We start from the raw sequence: 21,207 nt of genomic DNA, 5'->3' as shown, positions 1-21,207 counted from the left end.
AGTGGCTACGATGGCTGGAGTTGAGCTGGTCTGAAGCCAGGAACCAAGAGCTTCTTTCAGTTCTCCCAGGCAGGTGCAAGGTCCCAAGGCTTTGAAGTGTCCTCTACTGCTTTCCTAGGCCACAGATATGGAGCTGGATGGGAAATGGAGCACCTGGGACACGAGCTGTTACCCATATGGAATCCCAGCAAGTGCCACTGAGTCATCAAGCCTGGCCCAGTGACATTGTCCTGTCCAATCCTTCACTTCCAGTACGTGGTCTATAGAGCTCAGTGATCACAGACTGAAAAGGCCCTTACCTGCTTCCCAAGCTGGTTAACACAAGAGGGTGTGGATGGGTTTACTTCTCCTTGGCTTCCTCCCTTCTAAGACTGGCAGTGCAATCAGGAACCAACTAGTTTTGACTAGGGAAGCACCTTGAAAACAGGCCTGGGCTTTGAGCCTCTTGAAATACCTAGCAAAAATTCCCCTCCACAAGGCGGGGTGCAGTTGAAACTTGCAAGAACTTTTTGGGGGGCTTATTGTTAAGAAAAAAAATAAGCAGTCATGCAAAGGCCTGAACATGGCTTCAAGTGTGTGAAAGCACTGAATACACATTTGGTCTCACTTTAGCTTTTTTTTTTTTTTTTTTGCTACAACAGGAATCAAAGTGTCATCATGCTCCGGCATAACACAGACCACGTTAAACAGGAATGTTCTATATGAAACAACTTTGTAAACCGCCAACAGTATCCAAACGGATTTCTCCAAGAGCAGCATTTTAATAAGCCTCACTGCCCAGAGGCTCTCTTAGGGAGGGCGTGACCACTGTCTTGAAAATGAGGACACCTAACTTACCAATTCTAGCCTCGCACTGACCCTGAAGAGTTACAACTTGTGTGATCTGTTCTTTTCTTCTATATAAGCAGTCTCTGGATGGGTGTCTCTCCGAGGGTGCAACCCCAGCTCTTTTTGCCAGGTCTTTGCTTTCTCTCTGAGAATGGGAGGACACTGTCCACCAACTCATCCTCCTCCCCCACCCCCCACCCCCGGCGGCCAGCCAGGCTGCACCAGTTCGGGGCGGGACCAACTCGGGGGCGTGGCGTGGCGTGGCGCGGGCGTGGCCTCGCTCCCAGTTGGCGCCTCCGTCGCTGCCAGGACCGGCCGCAGAGGGGAGCCGCTGGGCCTGCTCTGAACCCGGAATTGCCGAGCAGCCGGGTTGGCGCTCACTTCCGCGTCAGGTCCAGGGGCGTCCGGCGGCGGCGCCGAGGGCCGGGCCGTCCGCAGGTCAGTCGGGGAGACCGCCGCCCCGCCCCGCTCTTGCTGAGGAAGGTGCCGGGTGGCCCTTGGGCCCGGGAGGTGGCGGGGAGCCGTAAGGAAAAGGGTCCTGGGACCTCAGGCTCGGGCTTCGGGCCGATTTGGGGTTTCTTGAGCCGTGGGCCACTCCGGCTGTGGCAGCTCCCCTTTCATACTGCTACGGGCGAGGAACGTGAACCCCTCGGCGATTTTTCTCAAAGTGGGGTCCGTGGGCAGATTCCGGTCTGCTTTCAGACTTTGTGAAGCCTCTTTGATGGCCTGGGGCTGGGGGGAGGTTGCATTTTCAGCAAGGGTATCTGATGGTTGTGATGCAGGCAGCCCCAGGCCTGCGCCTTGGGGACCCTGCACCCTCACAGGAAGCCCCAGTGGGTGTCTCTGAGCCTCGGAGTTAGGTTATGCCTAGCTTTGAGTTCTTTCCCTTAAGGGTCAAGGGTGGGGAGTAGCCCTTGGGGCCTTAGCTCGTTGTATGGCCACCAGAGCTCTTGTATGGTACCTAGCCAGGCGAAGACCTGGGTGAAAACATGCTGACGGGTGGGCGGGGTCGACGGTTCCAGCACATAATAGCAGGTGGCCCTAATACAGACCCCTGCATATATCAGTGAGTTTTTTACCCCAGTGTCTACATCTGTCCATAGGAGCAGCCCTTTCTATGCGTAGATCAATTGTTTGACTCAGGTAAAGACTGTCCAGTGAGTTTTGCAGTGGGGAGCACTTGGGAGGCATTCAGTCCAAGGTTACTAGGACAATTATCAAAAGTGACACAGGTCCTGCCTTCCTCTGACCAAGCGGAAAGTTGGGATTAAACAAGCCGGGCTGCTGTGGACAGGACAAAATGCATTTGTGAAACTAGAGTGATTCGAATGGGTGCTTGGGAAGGTCATGTGAGAAGTGAGATTTCCCTAGAACCTTGAAGAATATGAGAAGACTTTAAAAAGTTGGTGGCAGATGGAATGAAGAGCTGGCTTTTGGTCTACCAGTTAAGATGTGTGAGGCAGTCCCCGAGTTCCTGGGGCTGATGCCTAGCTGCGGTTTCTTTCTCCAGATTTCTTCCAGTGTAGACCACAGGAGGCAGCGGTGATGGCTTAAGTGATTGAGTTCCTGCCATCCTCATCACACACTGGACTGACTGGACAGCTCCTGGCTTTGGCCCTGCCTGGTATAATGGTTCTAGGCACTGAGGGAGTAAAGCCGTATATGGGATTTCTCTGTTTATCTCTCTGTGTTCTGTTTGCCTCTCAGATAAATAGATTTAAAGAAAAACAATTAAGATGTTAATTTTGGCACAAATACATTGAAATCCATGCATAGTTTTTCCATGATTTTTTTTAAGATTTATTGTTATTGCAAAGTCAGATATACAGAGAGGAGGAGAGGCAGAGGGGAAGATCTTCTGTCCTATAATTCACTCCCCAAGTGAGTGCACCGGCCAGAGCTGAGCCAGTCCAAAGCTAGGAGCTTCTTCTGGGTCTCCCACACGGGTGCAGCGTCCCAGGCTTTAGGCCATTCCTGACTGCTTTCCCAGGCCAGAAGCAGGGACCTGGATGGGAAGCAGGGCCATCAGGATTAGAACAGGCACCCATGTGGGATCCTGGTGCATGCAAAGCAAGGACTTTAGCCCCTAGGCTACTGTGCCGGGCCCTTCCAGGATATTTTTCATTCTCAGAATTCACTGGATTTCAGGGAGCTGATCCAGTGGGGCATTGTGAACCTGAGAAGTGATTCTTTCACAGGACTCTTTTAAGTGGTGTTCCCAGAACTTGTAGGCAGCCTAAGACATCACCTCCATAAATAGTATGTGGATGCTTGTCCTCATAAGAGAAGCCATATGTTGGTTTCAGTCCATGACTATTCTACACACATGATCTCCCCTAGATTCTAGTGATGCCCACTCATCCTGTTGGGGACTGGCTAAACTGGAGCATCTGCCAGAGGGTCTTAGGTGATCACTTGATAGAAGTCAATTGATGTGGATATTGTGGGACCTCTTGGCTGCCATTTTAAAGCTGCTGTGAATTGTGTACATACGGCAGCTTCTCAATGTTGGCAGTATCTTTTCCTCACAATATTTCAGTTTCCCCAGAAATGCCAGACACCTGTGTTCTGTGATCTCCGGAAAGCATGCAGAGACCAGTCCTGGGAAAGGTTCCTGAGACTTCAGCATGCTAATGAAGCTGGATGATGCAGAGGTGTTATTTGTCATTTTAGATGAATCTGGTGACTGTATCTATATGATTCTGGGCTTAATTTATAAAGTCTCTCAGCATATACCTTATGAAAAAACATTTTTTTAAAGCTGCAGAGTTACACAGAGGGAGAGAGATAGAGATCCTTTGTCCGTTGTCTTATTACCTAAATGGCTGTAATGGTGAGGGCTGGGCCAGGAGCTTCATATGGGTCACTCACATGGGTGCAGGGGCCCAAATACTTGGACCATCCTTCGCTGCTTTCCAAAACTCATTAGCAGGGAGCTGGATCAAAAGTGGAGCAGCCAGGACTTGGAACAGTGCTCACATGGGCTGCTGGGATTGCAGACTGCAGCCCTGATACGTTATGAAAAAATTTATATCGTTATAAATAATACTTGTCACTTGCTGAGTACTTGCTCTGACCCAGTCATTGTTTCAGATGATGTTCTGTTAATGATTCTGATAGTCCTTTGAAATGGATGTTATTGCTGCCCCTGTTTTGCCAAAGGTTCCCAGAGGCAATACAGAGTAAAAGCCTGGCAGCTCAGTTCTGTGCTGCCCACTGATGTCCTTGACAGTCTGGATAGCCTCCTTGGACTTCGTGCAGTGAGAAGGTGTGCAGTCTAGACAGCTTCCTCAGACTCTGTAGTTGAAAAGTTGCTTGAATACCAAAGATCACAAACATACCTCAGCTTTATCCTCGTATGTGGCAGACCAGTTGTTATCTTCTTGACTTTTTTGAGTCCTTTCAGCAGCTATGCTTTGGTTGGCAAGAGTTTATCATCTTGTGCAGAGTCTCTGAGCCAAGTTTTCCAGCTTCTCAGCATGTCTCAGACTCCTTTTGTCTTGCCTAAAGCCTTCAATTCAGTATTGCCAGCATTGAGGAATTCAGTTGAAGTCACAGCAGAATGCATTCGATAGTCTCTTGAGTGTGTAGTTGGAAATGTCGGTGATGATCCTCCTTTGTTTTCACAGAGCGGGACTGGTGCTGCCTTAGCTTTGAAGTTTCTGAGGATGTTGGGAGGCAAAAAATCTGATCCCTGAGGCAGCAATGGCAGACCGCAAGGCAGAAGAGGAGGTGCTGGATATTCTTCGCCTGAATGTGAGGGGCTGTGTTTACACAGCCCGACGCGAGTCCTTGTGCCGTTTCAAAGACTCTATGCTGGCGTCTATGTTCAGTGGGCGTTTTCCTCTGAAAACAGATGAATCAGGTACTTGTTGAAAGCCTAGACAAATGATCCTGAGTATTCAAATAGGAAGTCAGTTGAAGTTCCCTTTGATTTTTAAAATTATAATGGAATCCATTAGATTAGTATTACTAATTATTGAGATCATTAGGACTTGTATGGAGAGTCATTAAAGACATAGAAAAAATTAAATGTCTATTTCCTAAAGTTTGTGATGCTCTTGCTAAGAGTTGATGAAGAAGTGAGTGTGCAAAGGTCAATCATGACCTAATTATGGAGATTAGCTATATTTTGAAAGTCTTTACTTTCATGCAACATCATGGGTGGAGGTATTTATGCTGATTGAATATATTAGCCTTTCTCTGTTCTTCAAGTTAGAAAATGTGTTTCTCTGAAGCAGGCAGCTACTTTTACAAACAACAGACTAGTCATCAGCATAGAATTAGTATGATACAGGAATCCCTGCAAATCCATTAGGAATCCATAGTGAGATGTCCAGTGGGTGTCTGAAACTGAATAGTACTGAGTCCTGTCACACCAGCTGCTTTCCTGAATACAAATACCTTTGATAATGTTTTATTTTATTTTAAAATTTATTTATTTTTATTGGAAAGGCAGAGATTTACAGAGAGAAGGAGAGACAGAAAAAATCTTCTATTCTTTGGTTCATTCCCTAAGTGGCTGTAGTGGCTGCAACTGAGCGGATCTGAAGCCAGGAACCAGGAACTTCTTCCAGGTCTCTCACATGGGTGCAGGGTCCCAAGGCTTTGAGCCATCCTCCACTGCTTTTCTAGGCGAGAAGCAGGGAGCTGGATGGGAAGTGGGGCAGCTGGGACACGAACTGGTGCCCATATAGGATCGTGACCCATGAAAGGTGAGAATTTAGCCACTGAGCCATGGGGCTGGGCCTGATAATGTTTCATTTGTAAGTTAGGCACAGTAAAAGGTGAATGATAGTAACTAACAATAAAATAGAGCTGCTGCAATAATAACAGTAAAGAAAATTTATACTTAAAGCTTAGGAATTATTTATTTCTAGAATTTTCCATTTGACGTTTTTAAAGCCATGGTTGGCTGTAGAAAGTGGGACCATGGATAAGGGAAGACTACTTACCGTACTTGCCACCTAACCTAGTAGCTTCATGGTCTCATTTGGACTGACATATGTAACTCAGAAAATACTGTGGTGGTGCTGTCTGCTGGTGGCAGGGACCCAAAATTTGGTGTTTAGAAGAAATAATAAAATATAAGATAGAGTTTGGGGGCTGCTGTGATTGCTTTGTGTACTCTGGGATTTATTGAATCTGCTTCCTGATTGTAAAATAATCTCAATGTTAGTTTTTGTTTTGTTTTGTTTTGCTTCGTTTTTTTGTTTTTTTTTCACTTTGATCCTCAGCAATGTTCTTTGGTTCTGTGTCAGAGGAGCAGGGTTGAGGAGTCTTGAATATGAGGGCCTGTTCTCCCAGGAGGTTGCTGTGCCAGCTAATGACAGTTGAAAGGATGGAAAACATACGAATTACTGATATTCAGGACTCAGTGTTCACTAGAGTGAAAAGGTTGTTGGTAAACATACCCTCTTTAGTGAGCAACTATATACATCTGTTCTGGTGCAGTTGGGCTGAGGTTAAACGTGAGTTTCTGTTTCAGAAGTCTGAGGTCTCCTGGATTTTGCAGTGGTCACAGTGGAAAGTGTAGGCATTGCATCTACCTTTTTATCTAGGAAGATATGGTTTGATTCCAGGGTACATGATCAGATTGTAGACTTCATTTCAGCTTTACTTTTGTCCTTGGCCTCGCTCCTAGAATTATAGCTTTAGTTCATATTATACCTGTTGCACCAAACATAGTGACTGTGGTGATAAACATTTGCATTCAGATTTAGATGCAGTATTATTTAAATACAAATGGTTTTCCTAAACAGCTTACCCGAATTTAGTTTTAGGATATCACTTTGGTAAGCTGAGGGTTGTTGGGGTATCATATTTGCTGCTCCAGTGAAGCACCAAAATCTAGCTTGGTTTAATTGACTGAACCCATTTGAACAAAGAACATTAGCTTTCTTGTGAGAAAGAAACAACTGTAGAAGTAGTCAGACTTATTTCAAATTGCTAAAGTTTATTGTATGAATCTATGTAGTCATTTTTGAACTGGGTGTTTTCTAGGGGCTTGTGTCATTGACCGCGATGGACATCTCTTTAAATATCTTTTGGATTATCTTCATGGAGAAGTTCGGATTCCCACGGATGAACAAACCCGAGTTGCCCTACAGGAAGAGGCTGATTATTTTGGCATCCCTTATCCATACAGCTTGTCTGATCACTTGGCCAGTGAAATGGAGATATATTCTTTAAGGTCAAATATAGAATTAAAAAAGGTCTTGGCATTTTCTTAAGTTTTAAAATAAATACATACATACATACTATGGGCAAACCAATATATTGTTTTATATAGCCTGTGTTGTCACATAACTAAGATTAAGACAGTTTTTAAAATGTCTGCACATGTGTTTATTAAAATAATGATGTTGAAAGAAAGGGAGATTGCGAGGGAAGGATAGAAGCAAAGAGGAAGAAAGAGAAGGAGACATCTTCCATCTGTTGCTTCAGTCCTCAAATGCCCAGGAGTTGGGAACTCAGTTCAGATTGTCCTTGTGGCCATAATGTGCTGTTCTCTGAGGTATGCATTAGCATGAAGCTGAGACTGGAAAAGGAGCTGGGAACTTAAACTCAGGTGTTGTGATATGGGATGTGGAGGCCTCCTGCGGCATGTTGAACCTGCTCTACCAGGCTCCACCTCATTTTTCTAAGGCTAAGACTCTATTAATTCTGTTATAGTAAAGTGCATTGCATTGCCAAAGATTTATTAAGTTTATATTCTTATTTTAAGATACAACATTTCTTGATGGCTTTGTAAATGGTACTATTCTGTTCTTGAAGTTATTTTTATATTAGAAGAAATATAATAGTACTGTATATGAGAGTATAGTGATATGATTTTTTTAAAGAGTAGTAATGGTAATAATAGAATCTGTTGCCTGATTTAGTGAGTGTAACAATTACTCAGTTAAAACATAAGTTTGATTAATTTACTTTGTGATCAGTAATGTTTTAAAAATATGCTACTATGTTAAGTCACATTTTAAAGATTAATTGCTAATTTACAAAATTTCATTGTCTTATTGATAAGATATTATGTATAACACATAATTAGCTAATTTGGGCATCTAACAAACCTATTTCCCTCCATGATTTTTAATAGTGAAAACTGATTTGAACTGGTTTCAATTTTTGATCTGCATGCCGGTGTCTAGGAAGCAAGCTGACAGATTGAGTTCCAGGTCCCATTCAGTGATTTGCATGATTGCATAGGTTCTGCTACTGAAGTTATTTATTAACTGAACTATTAAACAGTGGTTCTCTGTGTTGTTTGCTGCATCTAAACAAAGGAGCTAAAGAAGTCTGGCTAGAAGTTTTTGAACGTTAACATTTATTTTTGGGTGTTCCAATTCTTTGATCTTTTATTCTTGATTTTTTCCTTCAACAAGGAAATAGTATATCCATATTCCTTCTATAAGCTCACATGTGTCTTTTTCCAATTTTTTGTGAAATTATGGAACTACTCAAGGAATACTAAGAAGTGTGACATGCAGTTTTACTCTTGAACAATTCATAATTTAATTGGGAAGTCTTTTGCAGGCAAACTTAAAAAGCAATATGGGAGTGAGATAGCAGTACTAAGTGGACATTAGGGCTCTATTTTCATTGCTGATCCCTAATTAGAGGGTATCTGCTTTGTGTCAAGCACTTGTCCATGTACTTAGGATACATAGTGAGTTAAAAGAGACAGAAGTGCCTGTCCTTAGTGTGTTTACAGCACCAATGCTATTTTTTTTTCTCCTTCCCATCCACTGGATAAAACCTTCCTGCCCTGTTGCACCTTGCAGTTTAGCATGATGTGCTAATAGATTATTTAACGTCAGCTATTAACTATAAGCTCTAGAAGGATTGGAAACCTATCTTTCATTTGCTATTGCATCTTTAAGACTTTAGCTAATGCACATAGTAAGTACTTAGTATTTAAATGAATAAATGAACAGGCTGAATAATACCAAATGGATTCAGATAATATACAGTGAACTCATGTATTCATATCTGTTAGTGTAAAAGAGCAGTTGATTTAATTAATTCATCTTTGGAATTTGAAATTAAAAGTAAAACTCACCCAAGGGGTTAGTAAAAGGAAGATGGTATGAAATGGGAAATTGGGGGGATAATATTCTAAAGGGAAAAGAAAGGTTCTAAATTTCCATTATTATATGAAGATTATAAAATTAAAAGTGATGTTGGCAGTGGGGAAATAATTTTACAAAGATTAGATTTTATGATGATTATAAAATTAAAAGTAATCTTGGTAAGTGAAGAGAGGTAGAGATAAAAAAGGATTTCCAGGCATAAAAAGTTCTCTGAATGGAAGCTTTTAGGCTTAGGTGGCACTTTGTGTGATTGTTTCCTCCTCCTCCAATGAATCCAGCATACGTGTGCTTGCAATAAGGCTCTAAAGGTCTAATGATTACGCTGAAATGTGTAATCTTGTTATTTCCCTTATGATCAACTGAAATTGTAGCTTTATATGAAAGTGATAGAAAAAATTAATTTTCTGTTTTACTCCAGAGTTAAATTCAAATTTCATGTATCTCTTTGCTTTAGGCTTTAGCAGACTTCTGTGATTCATATGGTTTAGTTTGCAATAAACCAACAGTTTGGGTTCTCCACTATCTTAACACATCTGGTGCAAGCTGTGAGAGTAGAATAATTGGTGTATATGCCACAAAGATGGATGGAACAGATGCTATTGATAAGCTGCTGGGAGGAAGAATTCACAGTAAAAGCATTTTTAAAAGGTATGTTCAGATTTAAATGTGAAAAATAGTGGAATAAAATTGTGGTCTCTCCTGAGAGATACTATTGAATTAAATAGTGTGACTGACTAGAACAGGCTCTTGAGCCCCTCTCAGTGATCCCTTAGAGCCTGCTTCATGAGGAGATGGCAATGAAGACCATTTCACAGAGCTACAAGGTACAGGCCAACTGCATGAGCTAGGACAGTGCTGCTCAAGTGGCAGTGTGCATTGGCACTGCGAGGCTCAGAACCAAAAAGAAAAGCAAGTAAACCTAGCTGTCTAGCATGGGAGCACAGGCTAGAATTACTGGCTCACTGTGTATGCTTTTCTGAGGAATAATGGAGGACTTCATGTTAAATTCTTGACAATTCTTCTCTTCACGTGTTCCTGTAATCTTACTTAACACTGATCAGTTCACTCATCAAACTTGAAAAAATGACCTAGGAGATTGGTTTGAGTCACATATTAGTAGTAACTAATGAGTGACCATACAAACATGCTTTGTTTTAGATTAAGGATGTTATGAGGTTCTTATTTCATTACAGGGAGGGAGGCTTCCAAGTAAGATTTGAAAGAGTCTGACATAATGCTAGGAAAGTTTTAGCCTTGAATCTTTTCTAACTTTACTGCAATTAGCTGACCTTTTAAAGATGATGCTTTTTAGATTATCTATTTAGATGACCTTTTGAAGATGCTTTTAAAGATGATGTTCATTTGTCTACATGGTCTATATTGTGAAATTAACAAATACTTTACCGTAGTAACATGACATTGTGTTTGTGTGTTGTTTATGGTTAAGGCTCACAGAATAAATACTCAGCACCTGTTTTTATTGATTATCTTTTGCAATATTTCTAGAGAGGCGGGAAATAATGTTCAATACATTTGGAGCTATTATTCAGTAGCAGAGTTGAAGAAAATGATGGATGCCTTTGATGCTTGGGAAGGAAAAGGTACAGTGGATTTCTTTTATGACATGGAAGCAGGCTGACTTTTCATTGTTGAGACAAGGCTTGCATATCGCATTTCTCTGAAAGATTACATTTCTGTTTTTGAAAAAAAATTGAATATGTCAGGATAATTGTCACTTTGTATTCATATTGCACTTTCCCTAACAAAATGTTAAGCTCATGGATTGTTGGTTATTTTTAATTGTTGCTAGTTTAGTAACCTCAAATACACTTAATGTTACTTAGGTCTGTTTAGTTCAATTAGACAGAATTTATTTACCATCTACTATGTACCAAACATTAGACATATATTTCTAAATTAAACATGAAATTAAACATAAATTGTGTAATAAAGAGTAAGAGGAAATGAAAATTATGCTGAGAAAAATGTCTGAGAGCCCTAGTAAAACACTGAAAATAACTTTTAACTGCGTACTACTTTGACAAGTGACCATTTTTATCAAACTGCTGAGAGGTGACAGTGCTGTTTAAAATCCAGTGTGATAATCTACATTCAGTATTTCTCAGTCCTCAAACAACTGTGTGTGCTATTATGCATTCCTATTTTACTGATGCAGAACCTGAGTTTCAGAAAGCCCATGTCACTTGTTTCAGGACCATGGAAGCTTAACTCTTCTGTGCCTAAGTATTTTTTTCTTCATTCATAACATGTATAAAAGTTCTGTAATTTCTGTAAGTAGGTCCAGTGCTAAATAGGCTATATCCCAGTCTTCAGATGATCTTATATGCTAGTAGAGACAGACTGTCAGTCACGTAAGAACAAGGGGCCAGTGTTGTGGCCCAGTGGGTTAAACTGCCACCTGGGATACTGGCATCCACCTGGTTTGAGTCTTGGCTGGTATATTTCTGGGTCTCATTCCCTGCTAGTGTGTCTGGGAAAGCAGTAGATGATGGACCAACTGCTTGGGCTCCTGCCACCCCAATGGCAGACCTAGTTAGAGAATGAGTAAAGGGAGAGGAAGAGCCATTAAAAACTCCAACTGTTCCTCCTTTAAGTCCCATGTTAGAACTCACCCTTCTTCATTTCCTCAGTTTTGCTCCCCTTGTGTCTTGTTCCCTTTCTTATCATCACCCGAATCAGGATGACTTACAATAATGAAAGAAAGACTGTTCTCCTTAAGTTTATTATTGTAAAATTCATTTACTTTGGGATGCTGCAGCTTAAGTTGAGAAACAATTCCAGTGGTCTTCTCTGTGTCTCCTCTTGTGCCTCTGGGCTGGTCAGATGCCCGGAGAACTTGGGGAGAACCCAGCATGGCTTCTTTCCCTGCTGCTGTAGCAAGCTCAAGTAGGAAAGTGGGATCACTAACTTAGAAAACTTGCAACTGATTTTTTTTTTTAGAAAGTGTGTAATGGAGCTTTATTATTGTTTAACAAGGTTTTGGTGGGCCTATGGAAATGACTAAGCTAGGAATTACAAGTAAAATAAAAAATACTGGAAGGGAGAGGACTGGTTGTTATTTGTGGACAATTAATCTTCAGAACTACCCCCCCCCCAAATCAACAAAAAGTATTTTAAGAAATAACTTTAAAAGACTAAACTACATGGATGCAATATAATGTATAAAGATCAGCACCTTACCTATCATGAATCAATTAGAAGGAAGTGGGGGGAGTCTCATTCATGAAAACAATTCAAAAAAACATCTAGAACTATAGCTTCTGGGATTATGCAATGTAGCAAGGGATAGCTCAAGCTGTTAGATCCCTGCTTTTTCTCTTTGACTCTCAAATACTTTTTTTTAAGATTTATTTTTATTTTTATTGGGAAGGCAGATATACAGAGAGAAGGAGAGACAAAGAGTTCTTCTGTCAGCTGGCTTACTCCCCAATTGGCCATAATGGCCAGAGCTGAGCTGATTTGAAGCCAGGAGCCAGGAGCTTCTTCCAGGGCTCCTACATGGGTCCCAATGCTTGGGCCTCCTCTACTGCTTTCCCAGGCCACAAGCATGGAGCTGGAAGGGAAATGTAACAACCAGGATATGAACCAGCACTCATATGGGATTCTGGTGCATGTAAGTGGAGGACTTTAGTCACTAGGCTACTGTGCCTGGCCCACTTTTTTTAAGATGCTTATTTTGGTGTAAAAAATTGATATCTATGCACAACTTTTTCATAAGATACATTTCCCACGAACTTTTTGAAGATCACACACATATACATATATATAATCAAAATTATTGGACTATAATAGGCTATTAAAATTATGTTGAGTAACTTGTATAAACATTCATAAAAATAGGATATAATAGAATGATATAATAAAAACAAACAAAATTAAATGTAACAGTAAATATATACTCATATATATATACTCATTAATATATACTCATATGAATAGAAAAAGATTGGGCTAAAATATACCAACCAATATGTCTTCAGCCATAAATCCTGGCTTTTGATTAGGAGCAAATTTGGTTTTCTTCTATAAACTTTTCTACATTTTCCAGATTTTATGCAATGAATATGAATTACATTATAGGCAGAAAAAATGACTGTTTAAATAAATTGTGATGATATAGCATACAATGGAAGAATTCCCAGCCTTTCAACAGAGTGATTATTTTTATACACATCAACATGGATGAATCATAAAGCATCATGCTAAAGAAATTTGACCTAAAAGGCCATCTATTTTATGATTCTATTTTATGACATTCTGAAAAGGCAAAATTACAGGTGGAGATGTAGCACTGAAGGTGAAGGAATATAAGGGGAACTTTATGGGGTATTAGAAATATTTTATATCTTGACTAGGACAAATTTTAAAAAGGACAAATATTATTTCATGTAAGTTGCATTTTAACAAACTTGACATTTAGTTATTTGAAGGGCAGAGGTACAGAGACAGAAGGAGAGGCAGAGAGTGAGAGAGAGAGAGAGAGAGAGAAAGAGAGAAAGAGAGAAAGAGAATCGACTGGTTCACTCCCCAAATGGCCACAATGGCCAGGGCTGGGTCAGGCTGAAGCCAGGAGCCAGGAACTATTGCCATCTCCCACATGGGTGCAGGGTCCGAAGCATTTGGGTCATCTCCACATTGCTTTCCCGGGCACATTATCCCCTGGAGAACAGAGAAGTGGAAAAGCCAGGTCAGGAACTGGTGCCCATAGGGGATACTGGCACTGGAGGCAGCAACTTAACATACTGCACCACAATTAAATCTAATTTTTTTTTTAAAAAAGCAAGCATAATGGTCCAGGTTATGGAATGTTTTTGTAGTATATGTAACTTTTAGAACATGATCAAACAGTTCCAAAAAGTTATTGTCTTACATTAGGTTCATAGAGTTTTCTGAGTATTGGACATATTTGTTATATGCAGAAATGCAAATATATAACCTGCTGCATTGGCTATTACTACCAGAATTTTAATGAAAAAAGGAGATACCACATCATTTCTTTTGACCTAAAATTTCATTCTTAACAATTTCTGAAAGAAATATTTGAGGGACAAAGAGAGAAGGAGAGAGTCTTGGAAAGCTCTTACCTCTCTCTGGTTCACTCCTCAGCTCTTTGCAGCAGAAGGCTGGACCAGGGCTGGCAGTGGGCAACTTTAGGGACCCTACATGAGTGGCAGGATCAATTTACTTGAACTGTCATCAGCTGCTGCCCGAATGTGCATTATCAGGAAGCTGGAAGCTGGTGTAGCACTGGAACTTGAGCCCAGGGACTCTGATAGGAAATTCAGACATCATAACCAGCATCCTAATTGCCAGGTTTAATGCTTGCTGTGGTTACTCTTGGTTTTGTTTTTAAAGATTTATTTTCTTTTTATTTGAGAAGCAGAGTGTTACACAGAGAAAAGAAGACACAGAGAGAAAGATCTTCCATCTGTTGGTTCACTCCGCAAATGGTCGCAATAGCCAGAGCTGGGCCAATCTAAAGCTTCTTTCAAGTCTTTCACACGGATGCAGTGGCTCAAGCACTTGGACCATCCTCCGCTGTCCTCCCAGGCCATAAACAAGGAGCCAGATGGGAAGTGGAGCAGCTGGAACTTGAACTGGCCCATATGGGAGGCTGGTGCCACAGGCATAAGCTTAATTTGCCACACCATTGTGCTGGCCCCAACTTTTGTTTTTTTAAAGGTGGGAAATTTGTATTCAGTAAATTCTTTGAACTTTTTTCCATGTGTCTACATACATAATTTTATTTTTTAAAAATTGAAATAAATCTTATAAAATGGAATGAATTCTTAAAGTACGCAAGAGGGATTTTAGCTCAGAAAATTGGAACTCCTGCATGCAAAAGATCTTGTGCAAAAGATCGTAACAAGTGTCCTTGTTAAGGAAGTAGCATTTAGTCTAGTGGAAAATACACTGGTTAATATGCCTGTGTCCCACATCATGGTTCCTGGCTTGGGTCTTGAGTCCAGCTTCTGCTAACGCAGTCTCGAGGAGGTAGTGGTGATGACTGAAGGTGCCGGGTTCCTGCCTTCTACACAGGAGCCCTGGGCTGAGTTCCTAGCTCCCTGCTCCAGCTGGGTCCAGTCCTGGCTATTGCAGGCATTTGGGGAAATGAATCTGTGTACACAAAGGGTGTATGTGTGTATCTGTACAGGTGCACACGCCTGCCTCTCAAAATACATTTTTTAAAGTTTATCATAAATACATATAATAGGAAGCTTATGTATGGATTCCAGAATTTTTTGGCACCAAGATGAACTTACCTTTTATTTATACTTTTTCATGAGCTTTATGAAGTGCCCTTATACATTTCAGTGGCATTTATTATATTCATACATAGTATAATCATTTCCCCTGTTCATTCCAAAACATTCCAGAAGTGACCTTTGTACCCATTAAGTGGCTACTCCCTATTCTACTTTCTTCCCAGTCTGCTTTCTGTCTCAATGGATTTATTTATTCTGGATGTTTCATATAAATGGAATCATTATAATATGTGACCTTTTATGTCTGGGTACTTTTACTTAGTGCAATATTTTTGAGGCTTATAAGAATATGCTTTTCAGCTTTCAATCAGAAGCATGTACGATTTAAATGTTAAAATGAATCTGAGTGGGATTTTGGCCTAACATATAAACTCAGTTTATTTTTCTTTGAAAAGGTACTTGGAGGTTTTGAAATCTCCTGTTGCCTTGATGGTTGCCATTTACGGAGTGTTCACAAAATTTATTGGATGATCATAGCGGCCCAGTGAAGTAGACAGGGCAAGTGTTAAAAAGCGCATCGTGCAGTTCTGATACTACAGCCCAACACTATGGCTAACAGTAAAGGCACCTAGTGTATTTTGAGTGCTTAGCCTGCTCTAAGTGCTTCACATTCACTGATTTCTGTAAACATTGACAACAATCCTGTGATGTAGCTACTATTATTATCATCATTTCACAGATGAGAAAATTTTGACCCAGGAAAGTTAACTTGCTTTAGGTCACATGACTAGTGAAGCTAGAGTACGATTCTGACCCAGGCAGCTGTGGTGCCAGGCTCTGTGCCCTTGACTGACACACATCCAGCCTGCCTGGGCGTGCATCGTGACCTGTTTTCTCAGCGGATCTGTGGCGCAGCTCAGGCCGCTCGCCAGCTCTTCTGGATGGTGGCAGCTCAGGAGCTGGGCCCCTCTGCTCTTGCCCCTTCTCATGAGAACACTTCCTGTTCACGTTGGGCACATCTCCCTTTGTCACATGAGAAGCATAAACCTTCAGACCTTTCTGGCTGGCCTTACATGGAACAGCGTTGCTCAGCCTTTTGCAGTGGGCAGTGGCTCTCTCAATGATGTCTTTTGATCCTGCAGGTGTTAGCTACTGGAGGGTGCCTCATGAGCTGATTGAATGTTGGACTCTGGAGGAGCGGCCTTTACTTGGAAATCTGCGTCACATGGCTCCGATTCGAAAGAGGTGATCCATGTTGTATTGTTTTGTTTTTAAGGCTTTAACCAAAATCCTTGTTAGCTTTGTGAAAAGGAAATGGTTAATAGTCCTTGCTCTTACTAAGCTTATTAATCACATCACCTTGGTGAATCTTCTACTTTACCATCAAACTATCTTCAGAAATGCAGTTACAAAAAAAAAAGTAAAAAATGGGATTAATTCTCTAAAATTGGATTATAGTATATTCTTACTGACTTAGTGTGGTTTTAGAAATGCTAGAGGACATAGAGAGAATGCTCTGGTAAGCATTTTTCTCATACAAAATTGAAATCCCTGACTAGATTGGCAGTAGTAAAAAATTCTACTTAGACATAATACTTGAAATTTCCCGTGGCTTACTCTGAATTCCTTTCTCTTTCCTATTGCCACAAATAATGTTTTTGTTTAATGGTATTTTCTTGTGTTCTGTGAAATTGTTGGCATTAAACTCACTCTGCATCTGTCTCTTTTCAGTATGTCTTAGATATATTTAAAATAATATTTTATTTTTAATGTCTGGGTTTTATTCATGGCTTTCAGATGCTCTGATTTCTTGATCACCTATTTTAGAATTTGATTTAATATCCCCATGGAATTTCAAAGTAGTCTCTTTTGTCTTCTGGTCTTGTCAAAATGGATCTTACTTCTTGAATGCTGTATACTTCTATTATCATTTATTTTGCCTTTTGAGTTATATTTGCTTACCTGCAGTTAGCATATCTTATTTGGGTCTAGAATAGTGCCTCTCAACGTGAGGGGAAGAGATTTTGCTCCCTAGGGGTATCTGTCAAGGTTTGGAGATATTTTTGCTGCTCACATTGTGGCTTAGGGGATTCTGTTGGCATTTAGTGGCTACAAGTCAGGGTTGCCACTAGGGACTACTCCGGCCCTAAGTGGGGAAAGTGCCAAGGCTGAGGAGCCCTGCGTTTGAGTCTGACAGACAACAGAGGAAGCACACTGAGTGGGCAGGTGGCTTAAGGACACCCTCGTACCCCTGTGTTGGCTGTCTTTCCTTTGGGAGTTGCAGCCACAGGATAACAATGATGACTGAGAAGCACTTGGGAGATCCAACAAGCCACCTATGTCACTGGAGAAAATGGAATGATGTTCAGTAGAGTTTTAGGAATGACTACATTATACTCACATTCTTTGCTACATGTAATAGTTTTCAGGTAATCCTGCTGTTACCATCCCATTTCCAAGAATGAAAGTTTGCTGTGTGAGCGCTAATAGCACATGAATGTGTGAGAGCAAGCAGGTGGGCAGGATTAGGCTACCCTTCCTATTATGGAGTGGTCCTTCTTCTGGAAAGCTAGTGGAAACCGTGGAAGGTACAGACAGGGCTGTGACAGTAATTTTACAGTTTTAAAGTCATTTCTGGGGCCTGGCGCAGTAGCCTATGGCTAAAGTCTTCACCTTGCATGTGTCAGGATCCCATATGGGTGCCGTTTCATATCCCGGTTGCTCCACTTCCCTCCCCGTTCCCTGCTTGTGGCCTGGGAAGGCAGTAGAGGACAGCTCAAAGCCTTGGGACCCTGAACCCACATGGGAGACCTGACAGAAGCTCCTGACTTTGAATCAGCTCAGCTGTGGCCATTGTGGCCACTTGGGGAGTGAACTGGTTTAAGGATCTTTCTCTCTGTAAATCTGACTTTCCAATAAAAATAAATTAATTAATTAATTTAAAAGTCATTTCTAAAGATGCTTTACCTCTGTGGTTTTTTTTTTTTAAAGATTTATTATTATTGGAAAGCCGGATATACAGAGAGGAGGAGAGACAGAGAGGAAGATCTTCCATCCGATGTTTCACTCCCCAAGTGAGCCGCAACGGGCCGGTGCGCGCTGATCTGAAGCCGGGAACCAGGAACCTCTTCCAGGTCTCCCACGCGGGTGCAGGGTCCCAAAGCATTGGGCCGTCATCAACTGCTTTCCCAGGCCACAAGCAGGGAGCTGGGTGGGAAGTGGGGCTGCCGGGATTAGAACTGGCGGCCATATGGGATCCCGGGCGCGTTCAAGGCGAGGACTTTTTTAGCCTCTAGGCCACGCCACCGGGCCCACCTCTGTGTTTTTGTAATGAATGATGAGTTCAGTTTGGGAATGTTCCAAGCTTTGTCTAGTACTCAATTTTTGAAAGCACCTAATCATATTATGGGTTTGACCATTCTAGCAGTATTTCCAAAACTGTGTCCTACAGAAACAAATTTCACTGCATGTCCAAGGTTTCACTCCAGAATGACTGGGAAATAGGAGTATAAATCTAACAAAGTTAAATGCACATGGGGGTCTTTATATAGGCCTCCTTAGAATCTTTCCTATGCTAACATGGAAAAGAAACTGTTTAAGGGCATTTCTCACGTTTACTTCATCTTGAAACCATTGTTTTTCCCCCAGTACATTTCTTGAAACTGCAGTTTTTCCAAAAACCAACTGTAGGTATGCTGGGAACAGAGTATGATGTTGCAAATTCGTTGGTAACCCTCCCACTGTCCACTGGTTGGTGTTAGCATTATGTGAGTCATTGAAAGACACATTTTGTCTTCAGGTTGCAGTGATCGTTTGTAAACGTTCTAGTTTACATTGTGACCTCAGTGGGAGATGTGAGATGAGGGAGGTTGATCCCGATAAACTGCTCAACTCTTGGGAAGGCCTGCAGGTACACTTTGGGAATGTGTTCCTTGGCTACGCAAAAGGAAAGGTGGATGCTGAGAATAACTGGCTTCTGTATTTCTAGGCGGCTGACAGCACTCCAGGAGGAAGAGGAAGAAGGTGTGAACTGTAAGACTGGCCCAAAGCCTGTCCGATTTTTGGGCCCTTCCACAAGCACCCAGATTAAAGTCAAGAACTCAGCTGCTGTCAGGGTGTCTCCAGCCTGTGCCAGTCAGACTGCATCTGGGGCAGCGGCACACCCATCTCAGATTGGCAGCAGCGGAAGGGCAGCTCAGCATTGTGCTTCCCCTCTGGGCGCGGTAGGCTCCAGGCACACTCAGGCTTCCCCGGAGGCAGAGAGTGCTGAAAACGGGGCTGTACCCCCACCTCCAGCCAAGGTGCTGCTCTGTGACAGGAAGTCTACACCCCATCGCGTGATAAAACTGAAGAGGACTCCGCTGTGTGTTGCCATGCCCTCCCTGCCCAGCCACCCCACAGAGAGGCAGGCAAGCTCCCCCGAAGCACTGGCTCTCCAAGCTTGCAGTGCTTTGGGAGTGCAAACTGAAAATGGGAAAGACCAGGTGAATGGATAAAAATGGTGCACTCCAAACTTGCTGCTTCTACCTAAGAGCTTCCAGCCCCTTTGACAAGAATAACTGTCACTGTTTGTTGAGGCAGCAGGGGTCTTATTTAGGATTAATATTTCCTAGAATTATTATTATGGGAAAGATAAATTGTGTGAAGGCAGAATGGAGGAAAGGAGACTTAAGCACTTGGTGTTAGGCTTGCCTCTCGCTTCCCGACTACAGTGATTGTCCACGGGCAGTTTCTTGTTTTCAGGGTGGTTCGTTCAACAGTTAATTGGCACTAGGATGACAAAACTGAACAGCAGAAATAATCCCCAGACCGTCTACTCTGTTGCTGAAGTAACTGTTGACTCCAGGCACTCTAGTCCTGCTGCTCTTGGCAGGGATAGGCTTTGCAGTGTTGGCTTAGATGTTTTGGGCTGGTGAAATGGAGAGTGATGTCTGTGGGTCTGTGTGCTCTACCACAACCAAGAAGGATTCAAGAGCAAGAATGGAGATCAAGGTGAGCTGCCTCCGTGTCACTCCCAGTCATGAGGCATCAAGAAAAGAAGTGAAGTGGTTCTGGGCCCGGGTGGGTGAGTGGGGCAACAGTAACTGGAGGTCACACTTCAACTCTCCTGTAAGTGAACTACTTTCTTTCTTAGATTGGCTCTTCTTGGTGTTTTCTGTAAGCTGATTTATTTATGTCCACCAGAAGATGATTCCTTGTGGTAAGAACAGTAAACATGTCTTAAATAAGTTGTTAGCACATTTGGATTTGGATAGTGAGGTTTAAAAAGTCCTTTGAAAAACAGAGGTAAAAAGAGTTTTTAGCTAAAGTTGACATTTGGTTTTCAGAAATGACCATGAAAGAGTCATTCTGACACTACAGAGTGATTTTTATGCATAAAATTTACGTAGAACTTGAATTTAATACTTTTAAACAGAATGTTTTGATCTATTTTTTCATAACTATTCAGTTGTTGTTTTTACTCTTATATGTTGTATTTTATAATTGGATCACACAATCCTACTTTTCAGTGAGTGCTATTCCTTAAGTGTGTTAAAAATAAATTCATCAAGCAGGGTACTTTTTACTCAGATGTTTATCATTGTACTTGCATTGCCTTGAAGAAGTAAATATGCTGCAAGCATTACTTTCTACAAAATAAAGTAAAAGTTTTCAGTAAAATGTGACATTTCGCTCCTCCCCACCATGACTGTGCTTATTTAGGCCTTGGAGCCCTTCAGTGCTTTGGAACCTTGTTAGTTTATATAGGTTGTCTCTTTAAGCTTGCAAAATTGCTTTTTTGTCCAGATAGTGTATTAAAGTATTAAACTAATTTTGGATAACTATCTACTGGAAACTTTTGCAATAGGTGCTTTATTTGGCTAAAAAAAAAGCCATTATTTAATTGAAAACCTTATAATAGCATTTTCCTGTGGAGTATTTAAAACTTGAGTCATCTTTTAAAAGTGTTGTTAAACAGATTCCAGGCAAATCTGAAAATCATGGACCACAGAAAATTTTGGAACTCCCAATCTGGACATTATGAGGATTGCTTGTGTTACTGATTCGTATAAGAACAT

At 41.6% G+C, this 21,207-nt stretch overlaps 1 protein-coding gene across 2 annotated transcripts; it reads left to right on the top strand.

The window, feature by feature from the left end:
- The first annotated feature begins 1,133 nt into the window (after nucleotides 1–1,133).
- KCTD18 (potassium channel tetramerization domain containing 18) lies at nucleotides 1,134–20,973 on the top strand. Of its 2 annotated transcripts, none has more exons than XM_004576943.4 (7): nucleotides 1,134–1,270; nucleotides 4,460–4,693; nucleotides 6,832–7,043; nucleotides 9,376–9,569; nucleotides 10,428–10,522; nucleotides 16,291–16,393; nucleotides 19,137–20,973. In XM_004576943.4, the coding sequence occupies exons 2-7, from the start codon at nucleotides 4,534–4,536 to the stop codon at nucleotides 19,642–19,644; spliced, it is 1,272 nt and encodes a 423-aa protein (XP_004577000.2). In that variant the 5' UTR covers nucleotides 1,134–1,270; nucleotides 4,460–4,533; the 3' UTR covers nucleotides 19,645–20,973. The 2 variants fall into 2 exon arrangements, with proteins under 2 accessions (XP_004577000.2, XP_058520787.1); XM_058664804.1 differs by having other exon boundaries at nucleotides 1,147–1,266; nucleotides 4,458–4,693.
- The last annotated feature ends 234 nt before the right edge of the window (nucleotides 20,974–21,207 follow it).

The sequence above is a fragment of the Ochotona princeps genome, chromosome 5, assembly GCF_030435755.1.
Source record: "Ochotona princeps isolate mOchPri1 chromosome 5, mOchPri1.hap1, whole genome shotgun sequence".
Lineage (NCBI taxonomy): Eukaryota > Metazoa > Chordata > Mammalia > Lagomorpha > Ochotonidae > Ochotona > Ochotona princeps.
This window is presented reverse-complemented; position numbering and strand designations above follow the sequence as displayed.